At 51.3% G+C, this 16,319-nt stretch overlaps 5 protein-coding genes across 5 annotated transcripts; 3 read left to right on the plus strand and 2 right to left on the minus strand.

Moving 5' to 3' along the window:
• Nucleotides 1–79: 79 nt before the first annotated feature.
• Nucleotides 80–6,642, plus strand: A1O9_01665 (glutamate synthase [NADPH]; the record flags this gene model as incomplete). The annotated part of the gene is made up of 4 exons (XM_013410823.1): nt 80–255; nt 313–353; nt 407–3,753; nt 3,811–6,642. The coding sequence occupies 4 exons, from the start codon at nt 80–82 to the stop codon at nt 6,640–6,642; spliced, it is 6,396 nt and encodes a 2,131-aa protein (XP_013266277.1).
• Nucleotides 6,643–8,548: 1,906 nt separating this feature from the next.
• On the plus strand, nt 8,549–10,285 carry A1O9_01666 (uncharacterized protein; the record flags this gene model as incomplete). The annotated part of the gene is made up of 1 exon (XM_013410824.1): nt 8,549–10,285. One exon carries the CDS (start codon nt 8,549–8,551, stop codon nt 10,283–10,285), a length of 1,737 nt encoding a protein of 578 aa, XP_013266278.1.
• Nucleotides 10,286–10,997: 712 nt separating this feature from the next.
• A1O9_01667 (uncharacterized protein) lies at nt 10,998–11,601 on the minus strand (the record flags this gene model as incomplete). Its single annotated transcript, XM_013410825.1, has 2 exons — nt 10,998–11,532; nt 11,594–11,601. The coding sequence occupies 2 exons, from the start codon at nt 11,599–11,601 to the stop codon at nt 10,998–11,000; spliced, it is 543 nt and encodes a 180-aa protein (XP_013266279.1).
• Nucleotides 11,602–12,057: 456 nt separating this feature from the next.
• A1O9_01668 (uncharacterized protein) lies at nt 12,058–13,248 on the minus strand (the record flags this gene model as incomplete). The annotated part of the gene is made up of 1 exon (XM_013410826.1): nt 12,058–13,248. The coding sequence occupies one exon, from the start codon at nt 13,246–13,248 to the stop codon at nt 12,058–12,060; it is 1,191 nt and encodes a 396-aa protein (XP_013266280.1).
• A 394-nt stretch (nt 13,249–13,642) lies between these two features.
• Nucleotides 13,643–15,994, plus strand: A1O9_01669 (anaphase-promoting complex subunit 8; the record flags this gene model as incomplete). Its single annotated transcript, XM_013410827.1, has 2 exons — nt 13,643–13,779; nt 13,828–15,994. 2 exons carry the CDS (start codon nt 13,643–13,645, stop codon nt 15,992–15,994), a joined length of 2,304 nt encoding a protein of 767 aa, XP_013266281.1.
• Between the last annotated feature and the right edge of the window lie 325 nt (nt 15,995–16,319).

Raw genomic sequence — 16,319 nt, forward strand, 5'->3', positions numbered from 1 at the left:
GTCCATCGCCAGAGACCACTGTCACCACCTTCCTTCTACCCGCTTGTCTGCTTCAACATCGTCGCTCGTCGACTCTAGGATGGGCTTGGAAGCGGAAAAACATCAAAGTCAAGAGATTGAGACATCTGAGGTGCAAGAAGAGTACACGCCCTACAAGCCCCAGAAGGGCTATGGCTGGGGTGAGGCTTTGCCAGAGAAGCAAGGTCTGTATGACCCTAGTCTTGAGAAGGATGCCTGTGGTGTAGGCTTTGCAGCGTAAGGAACCCCGCCCTCACCTTGTCGAGAGAATCCTTTTCGCTAACCATCTTCCAGCCATATCAAGGGCAAGCCAAGCCACAAAATCATAAGCGATGGTGAGAATCACCCCGCTACTTTGGCCTGAGTTGCCATGGCTAACAGCTTTCAGCCCGTAATCTCCTCTGTAACATGACCCATCGTGGTGCGGTCGGTTCAGACGCTCGAGATGGCGACGGTGCCGGTGTCATGACCTCCATCCCGCACAAATTCTTCGTCAAGAACTTTGCCCGCGAGGTCGGCGTAGAATTGCCACCCCTCGGACAGTATGCCGCTGGTAACTTGTTCTTCAAGCCAGACACTGAGATGCTTAAACATGCTACGGTCAGCTTCGAGGAAACTGCAGAGTCGCTGGGTCTCCGCACCCTAGGCTGGCGTGAGGTTCCCAGAGATTCTACTCTTTTGGGTCCAGCTGCGCTCTCCCGCGAACCCATCATCCTCCAACCCTTCGTTGTCCTGGCCTCTGCCTACGGCACAGGTAACAAACCCGCGACCGTCGATCCAGAACAGTTTGACGATGTTGAATTCGAACGAAAGCTCTACATCCTCAGAAAAACTGTTTCTCATGATTCTCGATGGAAGCCCTGGTTCTACGTCTGCTCCTTGAGCAATAGAAACATTGTCTACAAGGGTCAACTCGCTCCAGTTCAAGTCTACCAGTACTATCATGACTTGGTTTCCGTGGACTATGAAGGTCACTTCGCCTTGGTCCACTCGCGCTTCTCAACTAACACATTTCCTTCCTGGGATCGATCACAGCCTCTACGGTGGCTCGCTCATAACGGTGAGATCAACACTCTAAGAGGAAACAAGAACTGGATGAGAGCCCGTGAAGGTGTCTTGAACTCTGATTTGTTTGGAGACGAGCTGGAGAAACTTTTCCCCATTGTTGAAGATGGAGGTTCCGACTCTGCAGCCTTCGACAACGTCTTAGAGCTGTTGGTCATGAATCGTGTCCTATCCCTTCCAGAAGCTGTCATGATGATGGTTCCCGAGGCGTGGCAAGGTAATCATGCCATGGATCCTGCAAAAGCTGCCTTTTACGAGTACTCTGCCTGTTTGATGGAGCCCTGGGACGGCCCTGCGCTGTTCACATTCTCTGATGGTAGATACTGTGGCGCCAATCTTGATCGAAATGGCTTGAGACCATGTCGTTATTACGTGACTGACGATGATCGAATTGTCTGTGCTTCAGAAGTCGGCACCATCGCAATTGAACCAGAACGTGTCATTCTGAAGGGCCGTCTTCAGCCTGGAAAAATGCTGTTGGTCGACACGGAAGCTGGCCGTATCATTGACGACGCAGAGCTCAAAGAGACCGTCGCAAAGCGACAACCTTTCCAACAATGGTTAGACAAATATCTGATGAAGATGCCTGTGGTCAGCGAGGCTCTCAGCAACGAGATCGATCTAGACTTTAAGCTGAACGACGACACCATCCAGGAAGATGTCAGACTCCGTGCTTTTGGATATTCCTTCGAACAGGTTAGTCTACTGCTCGGGCCTATGGCCGCTGATTCGAAAGAGGCTCTGGGCTCAATGGGGAACGACGCGCCACTTGCATGTCTTGCACAGCAACCTCGTCTGTTGTTCGAGTACTTTAGACAACTTTTCGCCCAAGTCACCAACCCACCCATTGATCCCATTCGAGAAGCTATTGTCATGTCTCTAGAGTGCTATATTGGCCCCCAAGGCAACTTACTAGAAATGGAGGAGTCCCAATGTGGTAGACTATTACTCCCATCACCAATCCTTGAGATCGAGACCTTCAATGCTCTCAGGAATATGTCTCGATATCAAAAGGACTGGACGGTCAAGACCATTGACATCACTTTCGATAAGTGGTCGGGTGTCGAAGGCTACAAACAGGCTCTAGACAGCATCTGTGATGCCGCAACGGAGGCCATCGAAGCAGGTGACAAGATAATCATTCTATCCGATCGTGCAACATCCGCCGACAGAGTTCCAATCTCTTCACTCCTGGCAACTGGCATGGTTCATCATCATTTGGTTCGCAACAAATGGAGATCTCGAGCAGCGATTGTCGTGGAGACCGCAGAAGCTAGAGAAGTCCACCATATGTGTGTGCTTGTCGGTTATGGTGCTGATGCCATCAATCCATATTTGGCTATGGAATGTATCCTGAAGATGAACCGTGAGGGACTTTTCAGGAAGAAATTGTCGGACAAGCAAATCATCGCAAACTACAAGGCGTCGTGTGATGGCGGTATTCTGAAAGTCATGAGCAAGATGGGTATCTCTACTCTCCAATCTTACAAAGGTGCTCAGATTTTCGAGGCTCTTGGTATTGATGATTCTGTGGTCGATCGCTGCTTTGCAGGTACTGCCACTCGTGTTCGAGGTATGACATTCGAGCTCATTGCCGAGGATGCTTTTGCTTTCCATGAGAAAGGATACCCTTCACGCCATATTCGCGAGATCCCTGGATTACCGGAATCAGGAGAATATCATTGGCGTGACGGTGGGGAGCCTCACATCAATGATCCCGTCAGCATTGCCAACATTCAAGACGCTGTCAGAACGAAGAACGATAAATCCTATGAAGCGTATTCTCTTTCCGAATACGAGCAGATTAAGAACTGCACGCTACGAGGCATGCTCGACTTTGATTTCGATCAGCGAAATCCTGTACCTATTGATCAGGTCGAACCTTGGACTGAAATTGTGCGACGATTTGTCACAGGAGCCATGTCTTATGGTTCAATCTCGATGGAATCCCACTCCACACTCGCGGTCGCCATGAATCGTCTCGGTGGGAAATCAAACACAGGCGAAGGTGGTGAAGACCCAGAGCGAAGCTTGAAGATGGAAAACGGAGACTCCATGCGTTCAGCCATCAAGCAGATTGCTTCCGGCCGATTCGGTGTTACCTCCAACTATCTTGCCGATTCAGATGAGCTACAAATCAAGATGGCCCAAGGTGCCAAGCCTGGTGAGGGTGGTGAACTCCCTGGACATAAAGTATCGGAATCCATTGCACGCACCAGACACTCGACACCTGGTGTCGGTCTTATCTCTCCTCCTCCACATCACGATATCTACTCCATTGAGGACCTAAAACAACTCATTTATGATTTGAAGTGCTCGAACCCTCGGGCTCGAGTGTCTGTCAAGCTCGTTTCTGAGGTTGGTGTGGGTATTGTCGCTGCTGGTGTTGCAAAAGCCAAGGCTGATCACATCTTGATCTCTGGCCACGATGGTGGTACTGGTGCCTCTCGCTGGACCGGTATCAAATACGCTGGTCTTCCATGGGAACTGGGTCTTGCTGAAACTCATCAGACCCTTGTTTTGAACGATCTTCGGGGACGTGTAATTGTCCAGACTGATGGTCAGCTCCGCACTGGTCGTGACGTTGCGATTGCATGCTTGCTTGGTGCTGAAGAATGGGGCTTTGCAACAACACCTCTGATTGCAATGGGCTGTATCATGATGAGAAAGGTAAGCAGATGACTGATAACTAAACCTCTCAAATAACGTTTACTGACCAAATAACAGTGCCACTTGAACACTTGTCCTGTAGGTATTGCGACGCAAGACCCGTTGCTGAGGAAGAAGTTCCAAGGAACTCCCGAACACGTGATCAATTTCTTCTACTACATTGCCAACGAGCTCCGAGCCATCATGGCGCACCTCGGTTTGAGAACTGTGAATGAAATGGTTGGTCATGCCGAGTTGTTGAAGGTACGGGAGGAGATCCGTACCCCCAAGACCGAGAACATTGATCTTTCTTTGATTCTCACACCGGCGCATTCTATTCGTCCAGGTGTTGCAACATATAACGTTCGAAAACAAGATCACAAGTTGCACACTCGTCTCGACAACAAGTTGATCTCTGAGTCTGAGCTCGCTCTCGAGAAGGGTCTTCCATGCCGTATCGAGACCGATATTGTGAACACCGATCGTACACTGGGTGCCACTCTTTCATACCACATCAGCAAGCGCTATGGTGAAGCCGGTCTACCTCAAGATACCATCCATGTCAACATTAGAGGATCTGCAGGTCAATCATTCGGTGCTTACCTGGCACCCGGTGTCACGCTTGAACTTGAGGGAGATGCCAATGATTATGTTGGAAAGGGTCTCTCAGGAGGTCGCCTGATCATCTACCCACCACGAAGCGCCGTATTCAAGGCAGAAGAGAACATCTTAATCGGCAATGTCTGCTTGTATGGCGCGACCTTGGGAACATGTTACTTCCGAGGTGTTGCCGCTGAACGTTTCGCCGTTCGAAACTCGGGAGCGAATACTGTTGTGGAAGGCGTTGGTGACCATGGTTGTGAGTACATGACTGGTGGTCGCGTCGTTATCCTCGGAAGCACTGGCCGTAACTTCGCGGCTGGTATGTCTGGTGGTATTGCCTATGTTCTCGACATGAACCAAGACTTCCATTCCAAGATCAATATGGAGATGGTTGAAGTTTCCGGCGTCGAGGACCCAACTGAGATTGCTTTCCTTCGAGGTATGATCGAAGATCATCATCACTACACGGGTTCCGAGCTTGCGGCTCGTATTCTGTTGGAGTTCAACCGTGCACTTCCACGCTTTGTCAAGGTCCTCCCTACCGACTACAAGCGCGTACTTGCTGAACGTGCCGCTAAGGCCGAGGAAGCAAAGAAGGCCGAATACCCATTGCCTTTGCTTCCAGGGAACCCCGTCAGGTCCCTTCATCAAGAGCAACGTGACGCCGCACAAGATAAGGAAGCCAAACAAAAGAAGGTGGACATGCTTGACATTGAGGAAGGCGTGAACGGCGATGCTCAAAAGGCGAAACAAAAGGCAGGCCTAGTTCTCGACAAGACGCGAGGTTTCATGAAGTACACTCGTCGCAGCGAGAAATATCGCAACGTCAAAACCCGAACGAAGGATTGGGCTGAGTTGTCTTCTCGTCTCAACGAGGATGAGCTCAAATACCAATCAGCACGGTGCATGGACTGTGGTGTTCCTTTCTGTCAATCTGATTCCGGATGTCCGATTTCGAACATTATCCCCAAGTGGAATGAGCTTGTCTTCCAAAACCAATGGCAGGATGCCTTGAACCGACTACTCATGACCAATAACTTCCCTGAGTTCACTGGCCGTGTCTGCCCTGCTCCATGCGAAGGGGCTTGTGTTCTGGGTATCAATGAGGACCCTGTAGGCATCAAGAGCATCGAGTGTGCCATCATCGACAAAGGATTTGAAATGGGGTGGATGGTCCCTACTCCACCCACCCAGCGCACTGGTAAGAAGGTGGCGGTGATTGGATCTGGCCCTGCTGGTCTTGCCACTGCTGATCAGCTCAACCGTGCTGGTCACTCCGTCACGGTCTATGAGAAATCTGATCGCGCCGGGGGCCTTCTCATGTACGGCATTCCCAACATGAAGCTCGACAAGCGCATTGTTCAACGACGAGTGGATCTGATGGCTGCCGAGGGTATTGTCTTTAAGACTGGTGTTCTTGTTGGACCCAACGAAGAAGCTAGCCTCGAATCTCTACGTGCGAGCCATGACGTTGTTGTCATTTCTACTGGAGCTCAAGTTCCTCGGGACTTGAAGATCAAGAATCGAGAGAATGAGGGTATCCATTTTGCCATGGAATTCTTGCACGCAAATACCAAGTCCTTGTTGGACTCTGAGCTCGGAGATGGCAAATACATTTCTGCCAAAGACAAGCATGTCATTGTTATTGGCGGTGGAGATACCGGGAATGATTGTATCGGTACATCACTCAGACACGGCGCCAAGTCGATCACCAACTTTGAATTGTTGCCCCAACCGCCACCAGAGCGTGCTCGAGACAACCCTTGGCCTCAGTGGCCCAGAATCTACCGTGTTGACTATGGACACACAGAAGTCAAGCAGCATTATGGCAAGGACCCTCGTGAGTACTGTGTGATGACCAAGGATTTCGAGGTCAAGGATGGCCGAGTCGTGGGCATCAACACGACTCGTGTCGAATGGACCAAGAACTCTACTGGTGGCTGGGATATGAAGCCAAAAGAAGGCAGTGAAGAGTACTTTCCGGCCGACCTTGTCCTTCTGTCAATGGGCTTCCTTGGCCCCGACGAGCACCTGTTCAATGCAGAGGTCGAGCTTGATGGACGCAAAAACATCAAGACCCCAAAGAATCAGTACAACACCAACCTGGACGGTGTGTTTGCTGCTGGTGATTGTCGTCGTGGACAGTCCCTCATTGTTTGGGGCATCAACGAAGGTCGACAATGTGCTCGTCAAGTGGACAGTTACCTTATGGGCACAGGCTCTTCGCTTCCGGTCACGGGTGGCATTGTACGACGCGCTCAACATGACACCGTTCCAGTCCCGAAGGAAGTCAAGGTCGCCGCTTAAAGAGCCAGCACTTGAATAATGACAATCTCCCCATCTGAAGGAAAAAGTATAAAGCGGAATTCGAAATCCAAACATGTTACATTGGGCGGCATTCCATATCATTTTGTGTTCTTTTCTGGGCAAGCTAAAACCATCGGGCGTGATGAAAACGCGCGCAGTCGGTTCGATACTGATACCCCCTGCGCAGCATGTTATGGGTGAATGAAAATGAGAGAGTTATGCAAAATTGGAAAGACCGAAAGAACAGCAACCAGAGCACCGGGTTTTGATGGATATGGACCATGATGATTTTACATGTCTCTTTCTTTTTGGTGTCGGTCGTTCTTGCGCATGTTGCCACAATCATTGATAAAGTGGTGGAGTGTTTTTACCTTGTACTGCAGACTGCCAATGGAAATTGTACCAATAGAGAACAAACTAGCGGTAGATACATAGCAGGAATTCATCAAATTATGAAGAAAAAAGGAAAGGTAACGATCTTTGGTCTGGAGTTGCTATTAGAACTTGTCTCAGGCATTAATCGGGTGTTCAATTCAATGAGATAGTACTGGAACACGAGGGGATGTGTTGTAGGGTTCTGGTTACTGTAGTTGCCGCAAGCATTTAGTTATTCAACCCAGAGACACCAAAAATGCAGAGCGCCGCCAGCCTGAGCCAGCCATGAATTTAGAGACTGTGTAACAGTCATAATAGGCCTCGTCTGCACTTACTCGTATGTTTGTGCCAAGAAACCTGCTACTTTATCAATTTTGTCATTTTATTCTTGAATTCACTAAAAGTAGTTAGGTCTTTCTGAGAGGAGTCTTAAACTACCTTAGCTTTGGGACCAAGGGCTTTAGTAGCAATGCCAAGCCTATAGAGCTTTTAGTGTGAAAGCAGTCTGAAACTCTAGCCATCTGCTTCCCATTGGACAGTAGACACATTCCTTGGCGTCCCCGGTCTCTCGCCCTCCTCATCCTCATCCATCAGGAAAAGCAACAAACACAAACACTGCCTTTTTGATTCATATTCACTCGTCCAACTTAGAGTTAAGGCTCATTCAAGGCCGGTCGTCGTTGGTGGGTCGCCGAGACCCCGCCATCAGCTCCGCTTCAATACACGCGTTCTCAGTGGGATCATCACTTCTCTGAACATCGGGCCCTGCTCCCGATCTCCGCTTAGCTTATTCAACCTGAGCGAGAGTGTGTCGATCCGCAGGAGTTAAGTCTTTTGTCTCTCGAAGCTGGGATCACAATCGGCCGACCCGTGTTCTTTCAGACGCGTTTACCGGGAGACTATAATTGCCTGACGCGTGGGTTTTCAAACCATTTTCCAAGCGCGGCGTCGCTGAGCTTTGGTCGGCTACGGAGCACTCACGCATTCATACGAGGCTCTGCACAGAACGGAAAGCTTTCCTTTTCCAACGAAAGTGGTTCGCTTGCCATCTAAAATTGAGGCCTCGACATGCAAGCAGGCACTACCGACTGTTCAGTGACTTTCAAAGATCGACAGAATAGCCATCATATATTATACATTCGCCCTTTGAGGTTACTGAACAGGACAGAGGGGTCAAGTAGAAGCCCATCGTCCATCCGTACAAACTGAGCCTCACGACCCTTGCACTCCGGACACACATCTCCCATCACATACATCCGCAAATGAAGAGACAACCCTCTCCGCCTCAGCCAATCCCTACGTAACCATGCTTCTCACAACATCACTCCCGCTCTTCGCACCACCACCATCATCACTCCTCCCATCTCTCAGCACCTCAACATCAGAAATACCATCCACGGTTGCCCAAAACCAACTGCAACAGCAAGCACAGCAACACTCATCACGGCGCTCAAAGCAACATGCCTCGGCATTGCGGAACAGCACGCTTGCAGTCCTCACCGCGGACGAGCGGGCGATCGCCCAACGCAAAATGGCCATCGCGATGTACGGCTACGGGTGGTTGAAGCCGGCGGGGTGTGCGAAGACGATGCTGGGCCGGAGAGAAGAAGAGGTTGAGAGGGAAGAAGTCGAGCGCCAGTTGAGGGAGGTCGAGATGCAGGAGCGTGCTGCCCAGGAGGCTGACGAGCAAGAGCGACAGGCGAGATTGGCCGAGACAGGGGAGCCGGAGGAGGGGCGGGACTTGGATGAGGATATCCCTGATATGGATGGGGAAGACGGTTTGGAGGATGACGATGACGAGGTGGATCTCGATGGTGAGATTCCAGACATGGACGGTGAAGAAGACGAAGAGGGCATGGACGGCGATCTAGACGATGAGATTCCCGAAGCCGATGATGATGAAAATGACGATGACGATGATCCCATGTCACCCGATCCTGATGGAACCGATTCAAACTGGGTTTACGATTCACGGCGCGAGCCAGACACAGACGATGAGATGCACAATGCGCATGCATCTTCTCCAGGAAATCACCGCAACCGACGGTCCGATCGATTCAGGCACGGCACAGCCATTGTGGCTGGTGTGCGGGTCCCTGTCCCGGGAAGTGAGTACGACTACGATGAGCGCGAGGCCGAGGAGTTGGCCAACGCGATGCTGGACGAAGACGAGATCTTCGACCAGGAAGATGAGGATGAAATGGCACTGGAACGAGATCTCGACGATGACGTCCCCGAGGCGGGGGGAGAGTCTGAGGGAGGCTGGGAACACACCGACACGGAGCTCGAGGACAGCGAGATGGATATCTCCATCTTACCGCCCTCGCACATCGGCACAGGCCGGATTTCCGGCGTGCGACCACCACCGCAACAAGAGCAGCGTGTGAGCATGGCGGGATCATCAGCGAGGAGCAACGCACGCCACTCCAGCGCGAGCGCGTATGCGGCTGCGCAGCAGCAGCAGCAGCAGCGCCGCAGCTCTGGACCGTGGATCACTGAGCCCTCGCCCACGGCGGCGCCGCATCCGGGGGACATCAATTCCCGACAGACTCCTGCTGACCTACAACCACAACAACGCCGCACAATCGCCCCGCGCGGCGCCAGAATGGTCAGCGGTAACCAGCGCCAGTACCTGCACACACCTGAGACGCCGGACTTCTCGCCCATATCCCACGGCGAATACGAGGACGAGGACGAGGACGAGGAGGAAGAAGAGGATCTCCCTGATCCATTCAACTCCTCGAACGCCCCTCGACATCATCCACAACGCCAGCCCCAGTACCAAGCCCACGCCCCGCGACAAAGCAGCAATCTCGTGCCTCAGCAACCATCCCTCGACAACTCGACCTCAACTTCCCGGACCGGAGCTGGTAGCGGCACCAGCTCGACGCGCAACGCAGCGCGGTCCTGGCTCGACGGCGCCGCTGCGGCCGTCACCGGCGGGAGTGCGCGTAGAACGCTTTTTGGTCGGGTTGCGAGACGGACGAATGATCCTGCTGCGTCTGGTATGGGAGATAGAGTCGGTGGTACTGTTGGTGGAAGTGGGAGTGGTGGGCTATTCACGCCGTCGCCGCCCGCCGGGGCTGGTGGCCCGGCTGGTTCGGGGGCTGCGGCTTCGACGGCCGCGTGGGACGATACGCCAGTTACTCGGGGACAGGGACAGGGCCAGGGGCAGGGACAGGCCGAACAGCAGCAGCAAAGACACCACCAGCGGCGCAGGAGTGGGCGGTTCCTCGCTGGACGGCGGAGGGGTGCTGATGCCGAGTAAGGCCAGCACCTGCTTGAGTAAATTTCCCTTTGAACGGGCACAGCGCTTAGGTAGACGTATGGATGTAAACTGGTCGACCTGTTGCTCGACAAGACAACAAGACGAAGCGCGCTTGATCGAGAATAGATTTAGGTAGATTGATTAACTTGTTTCGCTATATCTGATATGCGTCCGTTTTGTATATGCTATGCTATGGGGACGATTGGCACTGCGGGCCGCCATGTGTTGTTTATGGGGCCCTGTTGGCTTTTTCGTGCTACCCTGTCGCCATTCCATCACACCGTCGGTCCTAAAACCTTTGTCTTGCTCCTCGTCTGTCCCCTGCATACGCAGAATGTAGATTCAAACGCCGTGACACCTTGCTTGAAAACTCCCAGAAGTAAAAACAGCGGTAAATGTGTTTGTACAGGTTTGTTTTGGGATGATCCCGGAGGTGTTGGTAGGTCGCTAGTATCAAGTAGATTTCTCATGAACAGAAGTCTATTGCCTTGAGATGCGTCCTGGTGCAGATGATTAGGGTTCCGAGTTCTGCCAAAAAGGGGGTGCTCCTAAGCTTTCGCCCTGCTCGTGGTGGTGCACTCTCACCATGAAGATGGAGAGCACGAAGAAAATTGTTCGATGTGAAATCTTTCGACCCTTCTTCTCGAGTGTGTGTTGTCCCGAGGTGATTTTTCTCTCTTATGTTCCCGAATGTGGCGTCATGGCTTGAGGATCAGAACAGCCAGACATATGCGAAGATAGCCCAGACCGCAAAGAAGAAAAGCACCCAAACCTTCCAACCCACACCTGTTCGTTCGGCCATTCTGAGCATCCTCCTCATCGTCCCGCGTAACCTGACCCCGGTATTCTCAAAGGAGTCATTGATCTGCGCGGCTAGAGTGCTGGAGTCTCGGATTTCATCGCCAATAGCGACAGTCAGGGTTTTGAGTTGTGATACTTTTTGTGAAAGCAACGTCGTCGCGGTAATTTCGTTCTGGGACTCTAGTTCTTCGAGGACGGATGTCGAGTACTGGCCCTTTGAATTGGGTGTCGCCGGACGGAAGCCAGAGGGTGGGCTGGCTCCATTTACACCTCCGTAGGAATTTGTATACGGCGATGAGGTATTCCGGCCGTCTGGCTGAGATGGGTACCCTCCATATCCTCCTGGCCGGTTGGTGGATGAGGAACTGGATGGTCGAGAACCCGGATAGTCTTGGAAAAGGCTGGAGGAAGGGGCTGCGCGCCGGTTGAGGGCCGAGTAGCGGTTACTGAAGGAGAGACAATTATCAGCATGTGTCTCAGTCAAATCATGCGTGGCAGAGAACGTACTTTGACATTATGGCAGCCGCTGTTGCGCAGGGGCTCTTGATTAAAAACGTTTCTTAAAGGTTGGGGCTGTTCAGGAGGTGGCGACGAGATCATAGAAGGTAGACATCTGTGGATCTACTCTGCAACTCTGGCCTGTATAATCTTGTCGTGAATGAGTGCCTGAGGTGTGTCCGATGGTGTTATTTGGTAGGAAGGCGATCACAGGCTAACAAAGACGGCGTGTAATACCTTCTGTTTTCTGTTTTCTGTTTGATGATGACGGTGGCCCCCGGAGTTAAGAAATCGAGAAAATGGAAATGACGCCTGTGACCTCTACGCGCGGCCGAAATAACAGCAGCTAGGTCTTCAAACTTCCCCGTATACATATATCCACCCCAAACAAGCTATCTCGTTCTCTGACGGGATTTGATTTGTGTTAGAGGATGAGACGCATGCCATTTCTAACTTACGATTTTAGGTATGCATCAACCGCCTGTCACAGGCTGACAATCCTTGAACACAAACCCATCATCCCCCAACGGATCCTTTGTCTCGACTGCATACGTGCTAAACCCAGTGTAAAATGCGTACCCTTCTCCTTTTATTCGCACAAGTGGACCATGGATTTCTGGATATTTTTCTGCCAATACCTCCACCACCGTACCTTTGAAAGCTGGCCCATATCCAGCCGCTGAGACCAGAGAATGATATTCCCAGCTTTCGTTCAACTTGCGATCTCCTTTTGCGTATGCCAGAGCAGCCCTTGCGGCTACACCGCCGCCAGTAGGAGAGCGATCAATCTGCTGGTTGGAAAAGAAGCACAAACCCACTTCAGAACCAGGGACATTTCTTGAATCGTCAACCACGATGACTGAGTAAAGGAAGCCCAGATCATCGTGTTCTGGATGCCGGAAGTATTTCGAGAGTGCTAAATCCGAGTTAATGTGCGCTTTCAACAAGGCAGTAGCCTTGTCCAGCTGATCGAGGTCCTTAGTTTTCAGTTCATCGGAAAATCCAAGCTCTCTGGACGATACTATACAAAAAAAAGCCCCACCGTAGGAGAAGTCTACACGAATGTCCTTGCTTCGGCCTTCCAGACCACGCCATTGCCTAGCGGGTGGAAGTGAAATCTTCACGTCGATTCCTGTGGCAAATGATGGTACTGAGATGAAGGAGACAGGACGACTGGGGTCTGAAGCGGAGCCATCATTGTTGACTGGAACCGTGACCTTAAGTAGACCCGATGGGTTGTGGAGGTTAACAATCGCGGTTTTTGTCTCTGGATCATGCTTGATATCATTTCTGCAAGGAAAGACGTTGAGATCGTGAGTATCTAAAAGGAACCGACCGAGGGCAATAGTTGCATGCCCGCACATAGTAGAATATCCGTCGTTTGTCATAAAGAGAACTCCAACATGTGCTTCACCAGACTTAGTAAGCTCGGTCTCTGGTCGCAGCACTGCTCCATACATGTCGAAGTGGCCACGAGGTTCCAACATAAGTCTTCTCCGTAAATGATCATGTTTTGCTTTGGCTTCAGCACGCTGCTCAAGAAGCGTGCCTGATAGATCTGGATAGCCTTCAAAGACTATTCGTGTCGGTTCGCCCGTCGTTTGCATCTCAATGCATGATATCGGTCGATGTTCAGGCGTCACAAGGCGCTTGGCGATATCCATGGCGAAAGCTTGTTACAAGATTCTCAATGATCTCCAGAGCGCGCAAGGGTTTCAAGTGGGATTTCTGATCGTTGTACTCCGTTCTCCGTAATAATTGGAATAATATGTGAGAGTGAATACCCCCCTTCCCCCGCCCTGTGACGATGAGCCAAGGATTCATACAAGGCTGTGGCAGAGCCTTGTTCGTAGTGCGCATCATTGGGGCAGTCGCGCCGCCTTCACCGTGACGCGTTTCTTAATTCTACATGGCATCTGCAGCATTGAAATCCTTCTGGCCACATCGCACAAGATCACAAGCCTCATACCACTGCGGCGTTGCTGTTGGACCCTTCCCCTGGAATATGGATACCGTTTGAAAATCATAACTCTCTTGGCAGCACACTGGTGCAACAAGATGGTCTCGCATCGACAGGCCGAGAGTTTCGCCTCTGCTGGAGAAATCAATACAGAGGTGACGGAAGAACTGCGGAATAAATTGACAGAGGCTTCCATCAAATGCTCAGAGCGTTGCCTGTACCAATCCGCGAAATGGTGAGTCAAGCAAAGCGCTTAAATGATTCTCATGCTGACTGACGCAAGGGCGGCCGAACTGCTGACATCCCTCCCCGACGAAGATGAGCTTGATGATGACGACTCTCAGATGCATGATACGAGTAACGTTCAGTCTTCTTACCGAATATATACGACAAGTTATGACGATCCAGACGAGGCAGCTTTGGAGGCGAAAGAGGCACCGAAATATCTTTTAGCAAAAGCATTTTTTGATACCAAGGAATTTGAGAGATGTGCTGCTGTTTTTCTTCCCCCTGCCATACCAGCTGGTGGCCTCGCAATCTTCGAGAAGCCCAAAGGACGAACACCTACTTCAACGCCATTACGACCACAAAGCAAATCAAAACAGAATGAGGGAAATGTCCTCAACCCGTTTCCACGCCTCAGTCAAAAGTCTCTATTTCTCTCCTTATACGCCCGATATCTGGCTGGAGAAAAGCGGAAGGAGGAAGAGACTGAGATGGTTCTAGGCCCTGCGGACGGTGGACAGACGACGAATCGCGAATTATCAGCAATCGCACGTGGGTTAGAATCATACTTCCAAGTAAGAGATGCCCAGGACCCCAAACTCAAACATTCTCAAGGATGGTTGGAATATCTCTATGGTGTTGTCCTGTCCAAATCACGTCAGGAAGTCCTTGCTCAAAAATGGTTACTCCGTTCCGTTCGCCTCAATCCCTACCATTGGGGTGCCTGGGAAGAACTTGCATCGCTCCTCAGTTCAATCGATGATCTTAACGCACAAGCCTTACCCCAACATATTATGTCTATTATGTACCACACTCACGCCAGTGTCGATCTTTTCTCGACCTCAGACCAAGCCTTGACATTTGAAAACCTCAAAGTCCTCTTGAACTATTTTCCCAACTCGACCTTTCTCCTCACACAGCTCGCTCTTTCATATTACCACAACAAAGACTACGAGACCTCCGCCTCCATCTTTCAAGAGCTTCTCACCGCTCACCCGCATCGTCTTGACGGGCTCGACCATTATTCCAATATTCTTTACGTCATGGCTGACAGACCCAAATTAGCTTTCCTCGCCCATTTGGCCACATCGGTCGACAAATTTCGACCTGAAACTTGTTGCGTAGTGGGCAACTATTACTCACTCTGCTCTCAACACGAAAAGGCAGTCATGTACTTTCGCCGTGCTCTGACTTTGGATCGGAACTTTCTGTCCGCCTGGACCTTGATGGGGCACGAATACATCGAACTGAAAAATACCCACGCCGCGATTGAATCATACCGACGTGCTGTGGATGTCAACCGCAAAGACTACCGAGCCTGGTATGGGCTGGGTCAGGCATACGAAGTTCTCGACATGAATTTCTACGCACTGTTCTACTATCAGCGGGCGGCAGGACTTCGACCTTACGATCCCAAAATGTGGCAAGCCGTTGGTTCATGCTACACAAAGATGGACCGGCTTGAACAGGCCATCAAAGCTCTCAAGCGGGCCCTTGCCGCGGGTGCCTATTTCGAGAATGAAGAGTCCCCTCAGCCTTCCTTTAACACTTCCAGCGGTACCGCAACGAGACCTAAGACAACTAACCCCACTAAATCACGTAAACTCCTCGACCCCGAAACCCTCTTCCAGATCGCGCTGCTACATGAGCGCACCAACAATGAAGCTGAAGCAGCACGATACATGGAGCTGTGCCTCGCGCAGGAAACGGGAGGGAGCGCCACTAGTGTGGAGAAGGCGAGAAGGAAACACGCCCGCAGAGAGGCAAGAAAGACTGCCGTTGCCAGCGAGAGACGAGAACGGGTAGCTGCGATGCGAGCTGAAGCTGGAGGAGAAATAGATCCTGAACTCGAAGCTGCGGCTCTCGCAGATGGAGATGATGATACTGAAATCTTATCGTCGCCATCAGACCCTGAGGAGGCCGGTGGAGGAGAAGGCGCAGATGGAGAGACCAGTGCACTGGGCGAAGCAGAAGGCTTCGGCACGGGTACCACAGCAACGACATCCAAAGCTCGCCTTTGGCTCGCAAGGTGGAGTGTCAAGACGGGAGACCTGGATCGTGCAGAACGTCTAGCCGAGGAGCTCTGCATGGATGGCTACGAGGTCGAAGAAGCGAAAGGCTTGGTCCGAGAGGTCAGAGGCAGGAAAGACGCTACTGCTGGTGGTATTAGTGGTAAGCCTAGAAGCGCTGCAATCAACGACTTAGGTAGTCCCATTGAAGATTGAGATGGTTGTGACCAGAATGATATTCATGATTTCTGTGTCTCCTCCAAGATCATGCTGAATGTATTTCGAGGGGGCGGGCGACAGAATAGTAAATAGGGTAGGGCACCTAGCGTCCTACAGCGTATTTAAGCTTCGCTTACGGGGCTGTTCTACCTAGTCTTCAATTACTGCTCTTGAGGAGGGAGAACGACCCTACAACAACGTGTCGGTAATAGAGAGGGTGGGTGATGGAGGTATGGGATAGGTGGACGGCTGAGTACTAAGCGCGGACATTAGACAGGACGGGATATAAGCTATAGGAAAAGCGGAAGGCCTTGGGACAACG

Source organism: Exophiala aquamarina (genome assembly GCF_000709125.1).
Source record: "Exophiala aquamarina CBS 119918 chromosome Unknown aczIA-supercont1.1, whole genome shotgun sequence".
NCBI classification, from domain to species: Eukaryota; Fungi; Ascomycota; class Eurotiomycetes; order Chaetothyriales; family Herpotrichiellaceae; genus Exophiala; species Exophiala aquamarina.